The 15,083-nt window shown below is 46.1% G+C and overlaps 1 protein-coding gene across 1 annotated transcript in view; it reads right to left on the bottom strand.

The window, feature by feature from the left end:
* NPLOC4 (NPL4 homolog, ubiquitin recognition factor) overlaps positions 1-14,784 on the bottom strand; it is a 42,192-nt gene extending 27,408 nt beyond the window's left edge. Inside the window, exons 1-7 of the mRNA XM_039501450.1 lie at positions 14,633-14,784; positions 10,928-11,008; positions 7,470-7,582; positions 5,428-5,610; positions 2,660-2,708; positions 1,687-1,781; positions 370-493 (exon numbers count right to left, since the gene is read on the bottom strand). Of these exons, the coding sequence (XP_039357384.1) occupies positions 370-493; positions 1,687-1,781; positions 2,660-2,708; positions 5,428-5,610; positions 7,470-7,582; positions 10,928-11,008; positions 14,633-14,647 (660 nt within the window). The 5' untranslated portion in view covers positions 14,648-14,784. The remainder of the gene's footprint in view (positions 1-369; positions 494-1,686; positions 1,782-2,659; positions 2,709-5,427; positions 5,611-7,469; positions 7,583-10,927; positions 11,009-14,632) is intronic.
* Positions 14,785-15,083: the final 299 nt, after the last annotated feature.

Raw genomic sequence — 15,083 nt, 5'->3', positions numbered from 1 at the left:
CTCCCTCCATCCTTTCTGACTGCAAAGTGTTGCAGAATTTCAGTGGGTTGCAACAAGAAGTTGCAGGTGGTTTTTCGGATCCCATGTGGACAGAGAGTTGAGAAGCACTGTCCCAGCTCAGGTCAGTGCAAATGTCCTCTGCACTACGGGGAAATTCCTGAACCCAGCACATTTCAGAGTCGCTCTCTGCAGCAGCTAAAGACATTAACCAGCCATTTCCCCAGCACCTGCCAATATGCAAAGGCTCCCAGACTCCAAGATGGCTGCTCTCCTGGACGTTTTCTCCAGCTCAGAAATAAAAAAGGTAAATAACGGCTTCTCTGCATAGAAGAACAAAGAGACTTCAGCACAGCCAATGCCAAGACTCACCTGTCTGTTGAGTGTGATAGCACTTGGCTGGCACTTGGTGCAAATACCTTCTGGCCAGGGAGGATGCCCCTCACAGCCAGATTTAATCTTGCAGCTGATGTTTTCCAGTGCAACGAACTTCCCCCTGAATAAGATCGGAAGAAAGGTGGGTTTTCTTTAGCATATTAGGATACCTTTTGCCTCCTAGAAAGAATCTAGCAAGTCAAGCACCTTGTATATAACAAGGCACAGAACAGACATTGTGCGCTGATACTTTGCACCTCTATAGGATGCTGCAACTTGTCCAAAGTCACACTGTGAATTCAGCAGCAGAGCTAGCAATGGAAGCCAGGAGTCCTGGTCCTTCTGCTCTAACTACTGGACAACTTTCCAGTAAGCTGATGGCACCAGCAAAAGTGTCAGAAATGCACATAAAAGTCATTTGGCTGCAGTTTGAACAGTTTATATTGCACATGGCAAGGAATGCGTTACACTGCATGACCAAAATTAGTTTCCTTTTTTGTGCATAAAATTTATTGCAAGCTGGAGTCCTCTTAAAATGAGAATCCATGCTTGAGTTTCATTTCAGCAAGACAACCTCCCCAGAGAATGAAGGGAAGGTTCCACTTGTTTCCTCGTTAAAGGAAAGGCATGCTAGAATGCGGAGGGGCTCTCAGTTCCAGGGAAAGGGACACCGTCCTTCACAGAATGCTGTTGATCGCCTCAGTTTGTGGCCTTGCTTTGGAGCCACAGGTTTGCATCTGACATCCACCGGCTAGCTGAGTGTGTTCAGCACCTCCTCCGCCTAAGGTACTTACCTGGGCCTCATAACGGTGTTATCTGAACTATCTAAACTAGTAATGAGTTTATCTTTACAACCCCGTGAGGGAGGGAAGTGCTGTCACCCACATTTTGCAGACAGAGAACTGATGCAAAGAGTCTTTCCCGAAGTCACACAGGGAGTCTGTGGCAGAGGGGAACTAGGCCCCAAGGGAATCTGAGCTTCGATTTTCTACAAATCTTAGTACTTAACTGAAAAGCAGAAGTGGATTGTGGCTAAAAGCTCTCCTGATTCACCAAAGCACCGTCCATCCCACCCTGAGGTCGACTCCTGGCTTCTTGATCATACCGTGCCCTTTCTTCCTTCTATCTGATCTTCCTTCCAACTTCAGCAATGCTGCTTGTAAGCAATTACCTTGCCACAGTTTAAAGTGAAGCTACTTCTTAGGATTCATATTCCCAGGTTACCATACAATAGCTATTACCACCAACATCCAGGCAAGGTTTGTGTACTTTGTTGTAGCTATAAGGCTCCCTTAATTGCAGTGAGTTTCTTACTTGTCTGCTCCTCCGGTCAGCTTCCTGATGTAGGCATGGAATGACATGTGCTTCACAGGAGGTTCCAGATGGTTTAAATAATCTTCATCAAAAGGCTGCCAAAAACACCACACAAAGGAGAGCCAGGTCAGACCCCTGTCTGATAATACATTGATCACTGAACAAATGGGTGTTCTAGATTCAACTTCCCACTGGCTCCCGGTGTGGAAACCATCAAGAAACTCTGGGCCTTTTTTCATGGCAGTTATGGTCTCATGTGACAGGTACAGTGGGACTTCACAGTATTTTTAATATTCATTCATACTTGCTCAAAACACAAATTTTCTCCACAAATCACAGCCAGACTCAAAGGCACAAGGCTTTTTAAATAATGACAAACAAAAAGACCAGCTGATCTAAACGTTCTTTCTGAGGTTGTTTGAACTCATGGAGGGGAGGAGACCACACTCATTTGGGGGAACCATTTCTGCATGCACTAGGGAAACAGTTGAGAGTATCTGTTGGTATTACGGTTGTTTTCAATCTAAATAGGGTGTAGTGAAAATCTGAGGAGAAGCATTGAGATCCGTACGAGGGAGGGGAAAGGAGAGCGAAATGAACGCAAAGAGCGGCACAGAGATCCAGAGTGAAAGTGAAGAGAAAAGACAAAAATCTCACACACAAAGGTTTGCCTGGGGGCTTTTTAAAATATTTTCTGCTAAATCCATTACAGCAGAAAAACAAATGTCTTAATCATGATAAATCCTAGGGCAACATTATAGCCAAAGGACCAACCTTGTTTCTTTAGCTATTGTTGGTGTGAACGGGAGGCCTTGGGTAACATATCAGAAGTCTGACTCTCAGAAGTGCTACCATTACATAGGCAAAGCTACAAGAAGTGTTCAAGCAGGTACAGAGAGTTTGGAGAAAGAAGCGTAACTTCAGAAAGTAACATAAATAAGAGCTGGTTAAAGTGTTGAGTTTGACTCCGTACCTCTAGTGGGACGCAATGCACACATTTACCCAAAGGGCCATGTCGACACCTGTGTGGAGAGAAAACAAAAGGTCACATTTCAAATGGGAAAGACACTCCATGCCAGACTTTATAATCTTTGTATAGTGTAGAGATCTGGAATGTTTGGCTAACCATGTGGGCCATGAGCATCCACTGGTACATTATGAGATGGACCATGGGCGAAAGGAGGGAATCAAAAATAATTTCACCTACATTGGGAGCAAGATCTTAGATTTAACCTACGAGTCTGAGGTCACAATCATTCTTACACACCTGTTCCACTGGCAGACATCTCCACTAGTTAAACACCTCTATGCGCAGGCTTCAGATTATAACCCTGGAATTTGTAGAACTCTAATTCAGGGCAGTGTTTCAAGCCAGATACGCAATGCTTTGTGGTGTGGGTAGGTGGTGGGGAGAGGCTGCATTACTTTAAAAAACCGAGGACCAACACACTCATCCTTTATCAGTTGCATAAGGATGCTCTTGGAACACACTGAAATATGCTTTTATCTAACTGATAACATCCTGCTGGGCCAAAGTTAAGACAAGGAAAAAAATCCCCTTTTGAGGTGATCTCCTTAGAAACCACAGGAGCCCTGCCAGGGCATTAAGAACTGGTCAGTACTGGTTCTTAAGAGCAAACCCCAGCAGATGAACATAGCTGTTGGCTCTCACTAGGAGGATATGGATGGGAGCCAGTGCAGCACTGCTTTTAATAAGGTTGTATGAACATTATCTCCCACATTAAAGGACCACTACAGGCTGCTAATGCACTCAGCAGAATGCCAGCCTCCCATCAGGTTTAGATTGATATGCAGCCACAAATAGAGGCACAATCCTGGCCATACATTTTTTATCATCATAAATATTTGTCATTGTGCTTCGACTCCCTGCTAAGAATACCTTTCTTCTCTTGAAAAATGTGGTCACGTTAAACCCAGGTTTTGGTTTGGGGTTTTTTTAAACCAAGAAGTGAAGAGTTTTGCCTTTCTTGTTTGAAGATTAATGTGCCATTTCCCTCATTTATCATCAGCTCGAAAAGGTTAGATAATATTTTCCATTTAAAGGCTACGCCTTTCTGATCTTCCCTTCTGCTGCAGCACTAAAGATGACAACATAACAGGGCTGGGTGGGGCATTCAGGTTAAAAAAAGTCCTGCTTGTCTTTAAATCTTTTCTCAGCACCTCTGAGAAGTTACTTCACAAAGGGGGATCTAGTCCCAAGTCTGAGGGTAAGTGAAAATAGTAATTAGTGTTGGCAATTACCACCCTATATTTTCCCCAATTAATGCTATGTGACCAGCCAGGCCAAAAACAGTTTGTTAAGGTGTGTTTAGATTTAAGGCATTATTAAAATACCTTAATGTTTATTTTTATGGGAACAAATACTACAGTGCTCATCCAGAGCTCCTCTCAGCCAAAACCAGGAGGCAGTATGGTCTAGCAGAAAAAGCACTGGACTGGGAGTCAGGAGACCTGGGATTTACTCCCAGGTGCGACACTGGCTTGCTGAGTGACCTTGAGCAAGTCACGTCCCTCCACGTGCCTCAGTTTCCCCATCTGTAAAATGGGAATAACGGTACCTGCTTTGTAAAGCACTTTGAGATCTACTGATAAGCACTATATATAAGGGCTAGGATTATCTAAACACACTTTATAAACACGATGTCTCAACTTTCCCGTTAGCTAAGCAGGTATCCTCACTTTATAGAAGGGTAAACAGAGGGCACAAGAAATTATTACAGTGACCCCGAAGGGAGCTAGGCATTGTGCCCAGGAGTCCTGACTCCCAGTCCCTAGGCTAGCCGGTAAAAAACACTTCCACACACTCCTTTGACTCCTGTGGTTTTGCTGTTCTAAAAACTGATGGACCTGAGATAACAAAATTTCCCAGCAAGTCCAAGAATGCATTCTGGAGGGGCTGCACAAACACCCCCACCCCGGCACACAGGTATCGTGTAACAAGGGACAGCTGTGGTGGCTTAATCTGAGCATGAGGGGGAACATTAGTGGGCTGGGGGAACAACCAGAGCACCTGACCAAAGGCGCACATGAACTATTTGCAACTGAGATCCTCTGTTATTCCTGGATGCCTAGGTAGCAGCCTTGGCTAAAAGGGATTTTTTCCATTTGTGGATTTCATGTGGGATCCAGACTATGCCACAGTTTATCCATGCCTGTCACCTCAACCCTGGATTAATGTAACACACACTATAGGAAATACATACAAACCATATGGAAACAGAAGCTACTGCAGAATGCAGACCGCTGCTCATTAGGCAGGTGTCACACTGGGAACATATTCCAGAATTGTTCTGCACTCTGCACTAACTACCAGTACATTTCTAAACAGAATTCAAGGTGCTGATTTTAATCTGTATAGCTGTAAGGGGGTTGGGAACAGAGATCATCATCAGAGGCACTTCAGCTGGAGCGACCTTGGTTTAAACAGGAGGTGGCTGTCAGCAGGTCCTTCTTGGCAAAGGCCCTACAGTTTGGAATCTGTTTGCAGGCTTGGCTTGCCCGAGCCCAGATTTAACTTTCTAGGATAACAGCAAAGTCTATTTTTCCTTGTGGGTATTTAAAAAGGGGTGGGGGAGCCAACGAGCGGTTAGACGGAAGGCCGGTCATTTAACACACTTACTGGTTATCAGTTTCGTACTGAACATTATTTTAAATTTTGTTAAGCACCAGGCATGTGCTACAGAACTCTACAATCTAGTTAGAAAGCACAGTAGTATTTACAGTTGCTGGTCTCGATTCCTGTAAATCTTCCCATCCTGTTTGATTAGGTACTGGTCGATCTCATCTTCCACCACGTGAGGGACCCCCAAGGGGCGCAACAGCCCTTGGGAGAGAGAGGTGTCCATGTTCTCAGAGGAAGAGCCAGCAGGGCTCGAGGGGAAGAGGAACAACATATCACCATGCCTATGTGGGGAGAAAGAGAAAGAAGCGCTGCTTTGGAACGTGCCCAACTTCCTACATACACAGTGGGGCAACCAGCCGTCAGGAAAGCGTCCGCTCTGTAGGGTAGGGTGCAGTTCAACATACATTACCTTCACCTCCCTTTCTTTCAGCAATAACTTGTTTGACCGTGATTTTCACTGTATCCACCCTGAGGAACCTACGGCTTCTGTCTGAGTTACCTGCTGAAATTTCTAAGCTTCCTTACTGGCATATAACTGCCTTCATTAATGCACATCTACCACAGCTTCCCAGGTACCAGAACCTGAAATCTGGAGACACGAGTAGTATAAAGGAACTAGCACAACACTAACAACTACCTGCCAAAGAAATTTCATTAGCTAGCTAGTGCACCTGCTGTTTTGCCCATTTGCATGACCAAGTTGCAAGATGCCCTCAAACACAGGTGCTGAACTCTGCCTCTCAGCACCAGCAAAATAGAGAGGCACCTTTCACCCAGACCAGAGCCCAAGAGACAGAAAGAGACCAGGGTGGAAGGGGTTCAAAGGAGAGAAACAGCAGCTTCAGCAGGGCAAAGGGCTAACGAGGTTGCCCACACTTGGAGTGGGGTGTCTTCCAAAGGCGTTCTGTGCACTATTAAGGAACACAAATGAGTTAGCTTTGTTTGGAGCCCTTCCTTTTGCACCGACACCCACACTAGAAAAGGTGACGGGGGGGCTGAAAGACCATTACCACTAGTCTCTGACAAGGGACTCCAGCAGCAATGCAGCGTGGGTGGAGGAGTGCAGAAAACAGGGAGGAGGAAAAAATGATGCAATTCCCTCTTGGCCAGAGGAGCAAAGGAGGAGTCTGGTCCAGGCTTACTACAGTGGTGGGCAGCACTATAAAACCCTAAGCTAGGTGGCTACCATGGGCTACCACAGCCAGTAACTTCTGGTAGCCCACATTTCCACAGTACTGCAACCAATCCAATTTGCCTTGTCACTAGTGACAGGCCTGACACGGATGCGACAAAGTGGGGATTTTCCCTGGTTATGTTGTATGTGAGTCTTACTGTTTGGCATGAATGCTGTGGCCTCGGTTTCTCTGTGGATTGCACCAATGTCTAGGTGGTGGGACTAAGGGAGTGCGACTTTTGCGGAGGCTGCTCCAGCCGCCTTCACCGATGCTACAGCTGCCTCTTTGTAACCTGAGACCCAGGAGGGGGATGCAACCCAGGTGGCCCAGAAACTGAAACAAAGGCCAGAGGAGGAGCAATGAGCAGGGCAGGGGCCAGGCAGCAGTGTCGGCTGGCTTAGAGGGTCAGGGGGAGGACCAGAGCCCTGGCTCTGGGCTCCCTCCCCTCCCAAGATGGACTTGGCTGAAAGTCACTGATTTCTGTAATAGCAAGCTCTGTTCTACGCTGTGTTCGCGTCAACTAATGAACCTTCTGTTTTACTGGCTGGCTGAGAGTCACATCTGACTGCGGAGTTGGGGTGCAGGGCCCTCTGGCTTCCCCAGGAGCCCTGCCCGGGCAGACTCGCTGCGGGAAGTACGGTGTGTAAGGGGATGCTGAATGCTCCAAGGTCAGACCCAGGAAGGTTGAAACTGTGTAGGCTTCTTGCCCTGGAGACAGTCTGCTCAGAGAGAGGAGGCTCCCCCCAGAGTCCTGACTGGCTTCATGTGGAGTAGTTTCAGAGCATTGACCCAGCGACTCCATGACAACGGACAATTGCAGGGAATACTGAAGCTCATAGTTTTATTCATTAGTTACCACATAGGCACAGAAGGGAGATGTTAGACAGGTTTGCCAAAAGGGGTAAGGCACATTCTCCTGTACAACGTTCTCTCTGCATCCCTGGTGGTCTCTGTCAAGAACTTACTTGATTTTCAGTAGGTGAAGGGATTTGTTCTGGGAGGCTGTGATCTCACCAGTCCTGTTTCTATTGACGTACACAGAAAAGCCATTATTCCTGAAGCCAAACTCTTTTGCAACCTAGGAAATAAGAGATGAATGAGACAATACAGAACACTTCACATCTGTGTCCTCACTGTGCGGGAGAAAATAGGAAAGGCCTAGCAGAATTCTCTGCTACAGATATTTTAACTGAACCCATCCTCTTGTCAGGTAGAGAAGATTGTCAGGGAGCTAAAAAACACAAACCCTAACAAGGAATTTACAAGAAAACAAGAGCTGACAGAAACATGGACCTCTACTGGTCATAAAGACGACAATGAAAGCAAATAAAATACATATATACCATTTATCAGAGGGGTAGCCTCACATGGAGATGCATCTGAAGAAGTGGGTTTTTTTACCCATGAAAGCTTATGCACAAATAAATCTGTTCGTTTTATAGCAAACACTCAATGTTACATATAAAAACAACGAGGAGTCCAGTGGCACCTTAAAGACTAAGGGACCTTCACTTGGGGTGAGGAAGCGCCAGTCACTATTATCCAAATCTCCACTCTCCCATGCCAGCTTCTGCGGAATACTGCACCAAGTCACCTTCGCCCCAGCCGACCCCAAACCCCTTTCCTTCCTCACATTCATCTCTGCTCTCATTTCTCAGTCACAATTTTCCACACAATCTTCACTCTCTCCTGCTCCTTTTTTCATTTCTTTACACTGTTGGCCATGTGCCTTTCTTTATGCTGGACTTTACGCTTGCAAAAGCCTCTTCCTTCAGACTACCAGACAGCTTCCCTTTCATCCTTTAAGTGCCTCAATTAAAACCTACTTTCTCTTAAGCTTGCAATGCTGACTTCAGTTAAATAGCATCTCTGCCCATTTATACATCTGATCTTTTAAGAGCTAGTCAATTTAAAAGCTGAGTTAGAAGTAGCTTCAGGTGCTGTACCTGCTCCCCTGAGTCCCTATGCAATTTCTGTAGCTTCATTTTTTTTATATATAAAAAGTATTTCTCCCCCATTGCTTGTGTCAAACCCACAGACAGAGGAAATGGACTACACACAAACAACAAAGAGTCCGCTGGCACCTTAAAGACAAACAGATATATTTAGGCATAAGCTTTCGTGGGTAAAAACCCCACTTCTTCAGATGGACTACACACGGGACACAGTCAAGTGCTGGCAAGCACACACAGTAAAATGGAAAACAAGAGAATACAGTTTGTTTTCTCTAACCTCTCAGTTATAGTGAACTGAGGTGTGAATTTTGGCAAAAGAGGGTCAGTTATTCAGAGGAATGTGATTTCTAAATGGTCTCTTTAACTTGTCTGAGGCGAACAATCAACTCCTCAGGTCAGAGACCTCATATATTACGGAGGAAGCAAATTCTACAGCTAGGAAACAAAATTACAGGTTTTCCCAGGTTTAAAGTTCTAACCTGAAGATAGACGGCCTACTCAGTCGGCCCTTGCTGCATGAAGCAGAGGAATTCCCATACTATCATGTTCAGTAACCTGGCCTGGGATATATGGTGTTATGTGCTCTGAAAGATGGAGTGCCAGGACAATTAAGTGCCTTATGGCATAACATTTTGAAATTAATACGGCATTTGTGCAGGATCAACTAAGAGGAGCTCACAGGACAGGAAGGAGTAAAGTCCTGGTTTATAAACCATAGCCTCAATAATTAGCAAATGCTACAAAGAAAGTTATGACAAATACAGTGAAAAGGAGATTTGTGTTTTGAGCGAGATATGTTTGAAAGTTCTTGCAATAAGCAGGTACTCCTTTAACAGAATTCTGCCTGTCCCTCATCTTCAGTCTATACAAGCTTTTCTTAGTGTCAAGTAAAAGATTACATTTAATCAAACAGAAAAAGCTATAATCTGATGTTTAAATTACAACTGTCTAGTTAGATGTAACACTCACATATATTGGCATTTGAGTAGTAAAACCTAAACCCGTTAAGATTCAAGAAGCCTAGTCAATGATGTATTACAGCCTGTAATGTCTCTCTCAGAATAAATCCTGTATCAGAAAGAAAAACAAGAGTATTTCCCCACAGCACAAATCTCAGAATGCTTAGTTCATCCTCCCTAGCAAGGTAAAGTGAAATCCAGGCAGTTTGGAGGGAAGGATTAAGAACACAATAAAACAAGATATTCCTCTTGCTAACAGAAAAGCACTGCGTTTAAAATTCCATGCTACTCCCAAGGTCCCAGGAGATGGAGAGGAGAAAAAAGATTGTAGGAGAAATGCAAAATATCTGAGATTCTTGCTCCCTCTAAACAATGAATTTGAGACACTAACCATCAGATGGCCAACTGACATCCGATATAAAATTAACAATATGTGCTCCTCACATTTCCAATTATGGAATTAGTTCCCCCAGCAATCTGGTCCTTAACGACCACATGCGGATCTCAAAGTTGCTTAATATCTTTCCTTAACCTCCAAAACTATTTGGAAGAGCCCCTGTGACATTCAAAGAACACTGCAACAGAAAACACAAAACAGTACTCAAGGAGCAAAGTAAACAGCTAACAGATCATTTCCACTCAAATTATGTTTAGGAAGGTCAATCACTTGTGGCAGATATTGAATATTCTCTCTATATTTCCCATTTAATGCTCCCCCACAATCCCATTATTTATAGTATTTAACATAATGTTGTGTGTATACATTGTAGTTCTTTCCTCTCAGCCTCCTACTCAGGTCTCTGATTCATTCAGTGACATTGAATCAGGGCTGATGTTGGTGACATGACTGAAAGTATCAAGGTGGAAAAGGAATCAGATTAACTCCCTCTGCACACACTGTTAGCAACAAGAAGAATGGAATGAGAAAGCATTTCAGTTTAATGCAGTTTTGATAAAATGTTATCGTATTTCCCTGTATTAATTCCTGTACAGATGTACAGACCAACCAATATACAGTCCAACCCATTTTAAAAACAAATCATGTCTCATCACCCAAAGTAACAGTTTCCAAACAGTGGAGCATAACTGATTTTTCAAGCAACCATATCTTAAACACCTTCTCAGTCACTGCCTTATCAGAATGTGAAAACAACAAAGAAAATGACACCAGAGAAAGCTGTGGCAGAGAGGTTGAATTTGTTTGAATAAATTAGGAGGAAGGTGTCAAAACTGAGTTTATAACAGAAAGCCAGTTTCACTTTAATTGTGGAGAGATTGTGTGGATCAGCATGCATTAGTCAGAACAACCACCAGCAGGCTATCCTGTTTAGGTTGAGCATATATCATTCATTCAAGAAAGTCTCTGTGTATACACCCAGTAAGCTAAGTAGTTCCCAAAAGCACAGCCATCTAGAGTGGCTAAATTCTGGGCAGCCAGTGCACTCTCCTAGCCCAGAAGAGAGCAGGGAAGCTGGCAGATAAGTGATGAAATGCTGAAAACCAGGATACCTTTTTTAGAAACGTTGCAACTGTTTCTCGTTTTGCTGCCGTGATGCGCTTCACCCCCTCCGGTGACTGGACCCGGATTATCTGAGGAGAATTAAAAGGTATACCAGGTCACACAACAAAGCAATACCACGGCCTGTCCTGGTTTTGCTTCTGAGCAATAGAAGTTCCCCACTTTTGAAGACATGAAACAAAGCGAGTATCATCACAACCTCTCACCCTGACCACACCCTTTTCCCATGACTGAAGTCATTCTTAGTAATTGCTAGATACATTACTCTGAGATGTGAGGTATTCTTACAAACAGATTTAAAAGGTCAATAATGGCATTGAGCTTATTTTTCTGATGAAACTTCTGGATTTAGACATGAAGCAAAACATGCAGCATTATTAGAGGATAACTCAAAGCTTTTATGAGCGCAGTTTAGTCAATCCCCCAATTTCCTTTACAGAGGAACTGGGCTAACTTGCAGTATTAAGGGTCATCTTCAGTTTTATTTCATTACAACAACATTACTGACAGTTGGCATCTATCTCCAATAAACAGAATAAGAGAATTAAGTCATTGAGGCACAAGGCATTACTGGGGGACGTTAACAGAATTTCCACTGCAAACCTCCATTTGAGATGGGAGAGATGAGTAAAGCCACCTGCTTTTGGGAAAAGGGGCCACAGGGAATTGTTCCCATAAAGGCAGGCTTGGCTGTGGATCAGTGGCACAACCATCCGTATGTCTTACACTTCTCAGGAGTGTGAAAGTGACTAAGCTCAGCCAGCACCTCAGAGCTGCTGCAAGCCCAGAGTATAAAGCAGCAGGGGCATATGCAGTGAAGAGCCAGGCTGCAGAGAGTGCTCTTACAAATACCAATCTGCCAATGTGAAGGACAGCAGGGCAGAGCTTGACATGTGACAGCAAGAGGCTGCCAGAGTGCTCCAGAATGCCCTTCTTCAAAGTTATTTTCTCACGTATCACCGCTCCGATGTTGTGTGTGTGAATGCATGGAACATGCTGGAAACAGGAAACATTTGTAACAGACTACTCTTCCGCTTGAGTGCAAGTTGCTGCACTCTCTCTTCCCCCAGAAAAGTGTGCACAACACAGGTGAGGTACAGATTCATTAATACTATATTTCAGGGTGCACCTTAATGACTATGGGATAACCCCACCTTGCTTTGATTTTTCAAACACACATTGCGTTTCCTGCTTGGAAAGCCTACTTACATTTAATCAGCCTAAGAATGCCAAAACAAGACTCTAAAGATATTTTTAAATGTTCAAGCTTCTCCCACTTGTGGGCTTACTAAGAATATTTGATGGGTTAATGGGACCCAGGCTGTTGAACACCCTGAAGCTTTCTCTCTGCCAGTGGCTAAGAGGATGATGTCTCCACACAATTCCCAGGTGGCACTGGAGCTAGCCAGAGATCAGAACAGACAATTGAATATTTAACCACCTGGCACTAGCATGGCAGCATAGAGCTATACCACTGGGTCCTAACTCGAACCTTTTCTACAGCAACATATGACCAATCAGCTGTGTACCTTATTTTGGTGCGTTCAATTCAGGACAGTGTTTCAGACAAGATCTCCAGCATCAATGCCACAGTAACTAACATGAAGTGTGTGGGTGAGAAAAGGAATACTTTGCCATAACCCAGTTAAAAACGCATGTTCTCTACTGCTCAGGTGATCCAAGAAAATGCTAAAAGGAAGGTAATATCAGTAACCTCCAGATGTTGAGAGGAAGGCAGATGCCAGTTGCTGCATCACCATAGATGCCCCCAAGAACACACACACGAGGTCTAATACGATCTATTTCCTGGATGATGTCACTGTTGGCCAAAGGTTTGCCTACAAGAGTAGCATAGATGCTTGTGATTTTGGAAGTCAATGGAGACACTTGGTTTTCAGCAGCAGGGCTTGCCTGGCAGCATTAGAAAGAAAAATCTAAACACAAACCCTGTTTTGTTGCAAGGTTCCAGAATTTTTCAAACACTTTCAATAACTTTTTGTTTTGTCAGTTTCTACACCCAGTTCTCCCTCCACTGGCAAGAGGGTGACTAACGGGGAAGAACACACCAGAGACCAATGACCAACTGGGCATCAGCATGCAACAAATGAAATCAATTGATTTAGCAGCCTAACAACTGGCAAATGACAGGCCTATTGAGATAGACCTTTACAAAGAGTAAAGGAATTGTGTTTATATGCAGTTCCAGTTAAACTAGTATCTAGCATGGCTGATCAACTCATATGGATGAAGCCAAACCGCATTCAGAGAACAGCATTCTAGCCTACATTTTGGCTAAAGCAGGGATCAGCAACCTTTGGCACATGGCCCATCAGAGTAATCTGCTGGCAGGCTGGGACGGTTTGTTTACCTGTAGTGTCCCCATTGCAGCTCTCACTGGCCGCGGTTCACCACTCCAGGCCAATGGGGGCTGTGGGAAGCGCCACTTCCTGCAGCCCCCATTGGTCTGGAACAGCGAACTGTGGCCAGTGGGAGCTGTGATCTGCCAAACCTGCGGATGCTGCAGGTAAACAAACTGCTTCGGCCTGCCAGCGAATTTCCCTGATGGGCTGCATGCCAAAGGTTGCCAATCCCTGGGCTAAAGCCAGAAGGTGGCTTTCGAACAGAGTTATAAAATGGTTCTGCATCCATCCAAAGGGGCCTTTGACTTGGAGGACTTTGGGGAATTTTCCCACTGCCACTCCTGGACACCAGTAATTTTCATTTCAATGTCATCTAGCCCTACTCTAGACAACATGGTGGTAAACATACTGGCAGTTGCTCCGCACACTGCTAGAACCGGTGCGGCAGTACTGGTGAGAGAGTTTTAAGGAAAAGTTCAGAGTACACAAAGGTTTAGGCACTATCCACACTGAGATCACAACTGTGCTATGAACAACCTTTGCACATAGTTGTCAATAGCAGTTTCCCTCCATAGTGCAGATACAGACTATGACAGAACATGTCTGTTGTATGTGCCGGATGGAGATTTAGTGGGGGAAAGAGGAAGGTTACATTTAGTCTGATTTTTAATAAGCCTATCAAGCGCTCCAGGCCCACATGCAGACCATTTCATAGGGAAGATGTATTTTAATGTTTCCAGTGGATACTGTCCTCCTTCCCCCAGCCCAATGGAACCAATACTTTAATATACACACTGCCATCCACTAACATCTCAAGCTCAACTCCCACCCCAAAACTTAAAAGCCTGGGCGGGGGGGAAGTCTTCAAATGGGCCCTAAAGGTTAAAAAAAAGTTAGGCTCTGCTAGAGCCGGGTTTGAGGAAAATGGGAAGACGGTGAGAACTCCAAGATCTCTATGGAGACCCTCTCTGGTGGGAAAACCATCGACTTGTTGCTCGGGGTGGGAGGGTTTCTGAGTCTTTTGGGAAGGCCGAAGGGTCTCACTCGACTGCCTCTGCTGGGGGGAGCAGCCGGACGGATTCCCGAGGAGATGCCCTTTCCCGGGGAGGGGGGCAGCTGGGGGCCCCTCCCGGGGCGTTCGGGGCGTTCCGCGGTTCCCGTTCGGGGGGTGGGGTACGGTGCGGGCCCGGTTTGGTTCGGGTTCGGGCCCAGGGAAGGGAGCGGGGCTCGGGGGCCCTGCCCGGCGGGGACGGGCTCTGCCGGGGCCCCGCCCCGCTGCCCCAGGGGTCCCGGGGCCGGGCCGATCTGCCGCCTCATCCCCCGGCCCCGACTCACGATCGTCTCCGCCATGGCGCTGCCGGCCCCGCCCGGCCTCCCCCGCCTGCTCCCGGGACCGGTTCCCGAGCGGCCGCCGAGTCCCCCGGCTCCGGCCTCCAGCTCCCCCGCTCCGCGTGCGCGGCGTCACCGGCCCCGCGGCCGCCAACCCCGACAACAAGGTTCCGGGCAGGAACCGTTCCCCCCGCTCCCCGCCGGGTACCTGCGGGGCGCCGCAACCCGCCCACAGATCCTCCCACATCGCCCTCTAGTCCCGCCCCATAGCCCCTCCCCCGGTGGCGCCCCATAACCCCTCCGGGTACCCCACAGAACCCCTCCCTGGGGTACCCCACAGAACCCCTCTCCCGGTCCCACCCCATAACCCCTCCGGGTACCCCACAGAATCCTCCCGGTCCCACCCCATAACCCCTCCAGGGTACCCACAGAACCCCTCTCCCGGTCCCTCCCCATA

This window comes from Mauremys reevesii, linkage group 15 (assembly GCF_016161935.1).
Source record: "Mauremys reevesii isolate NIE-2019 linkage group 15, ASM1616193v1, whole genome shotgun sequence".
Classification (NCBI taxonomy): domain Eukaryota; kingdom Metazoa; phylum Chordata; order Testudines; family Geoemydidae; genus Mauremys; species Mauremys reevesii.
This window is presented reverse-complemented; position numbering and strand designations above follow the sequence as displayed.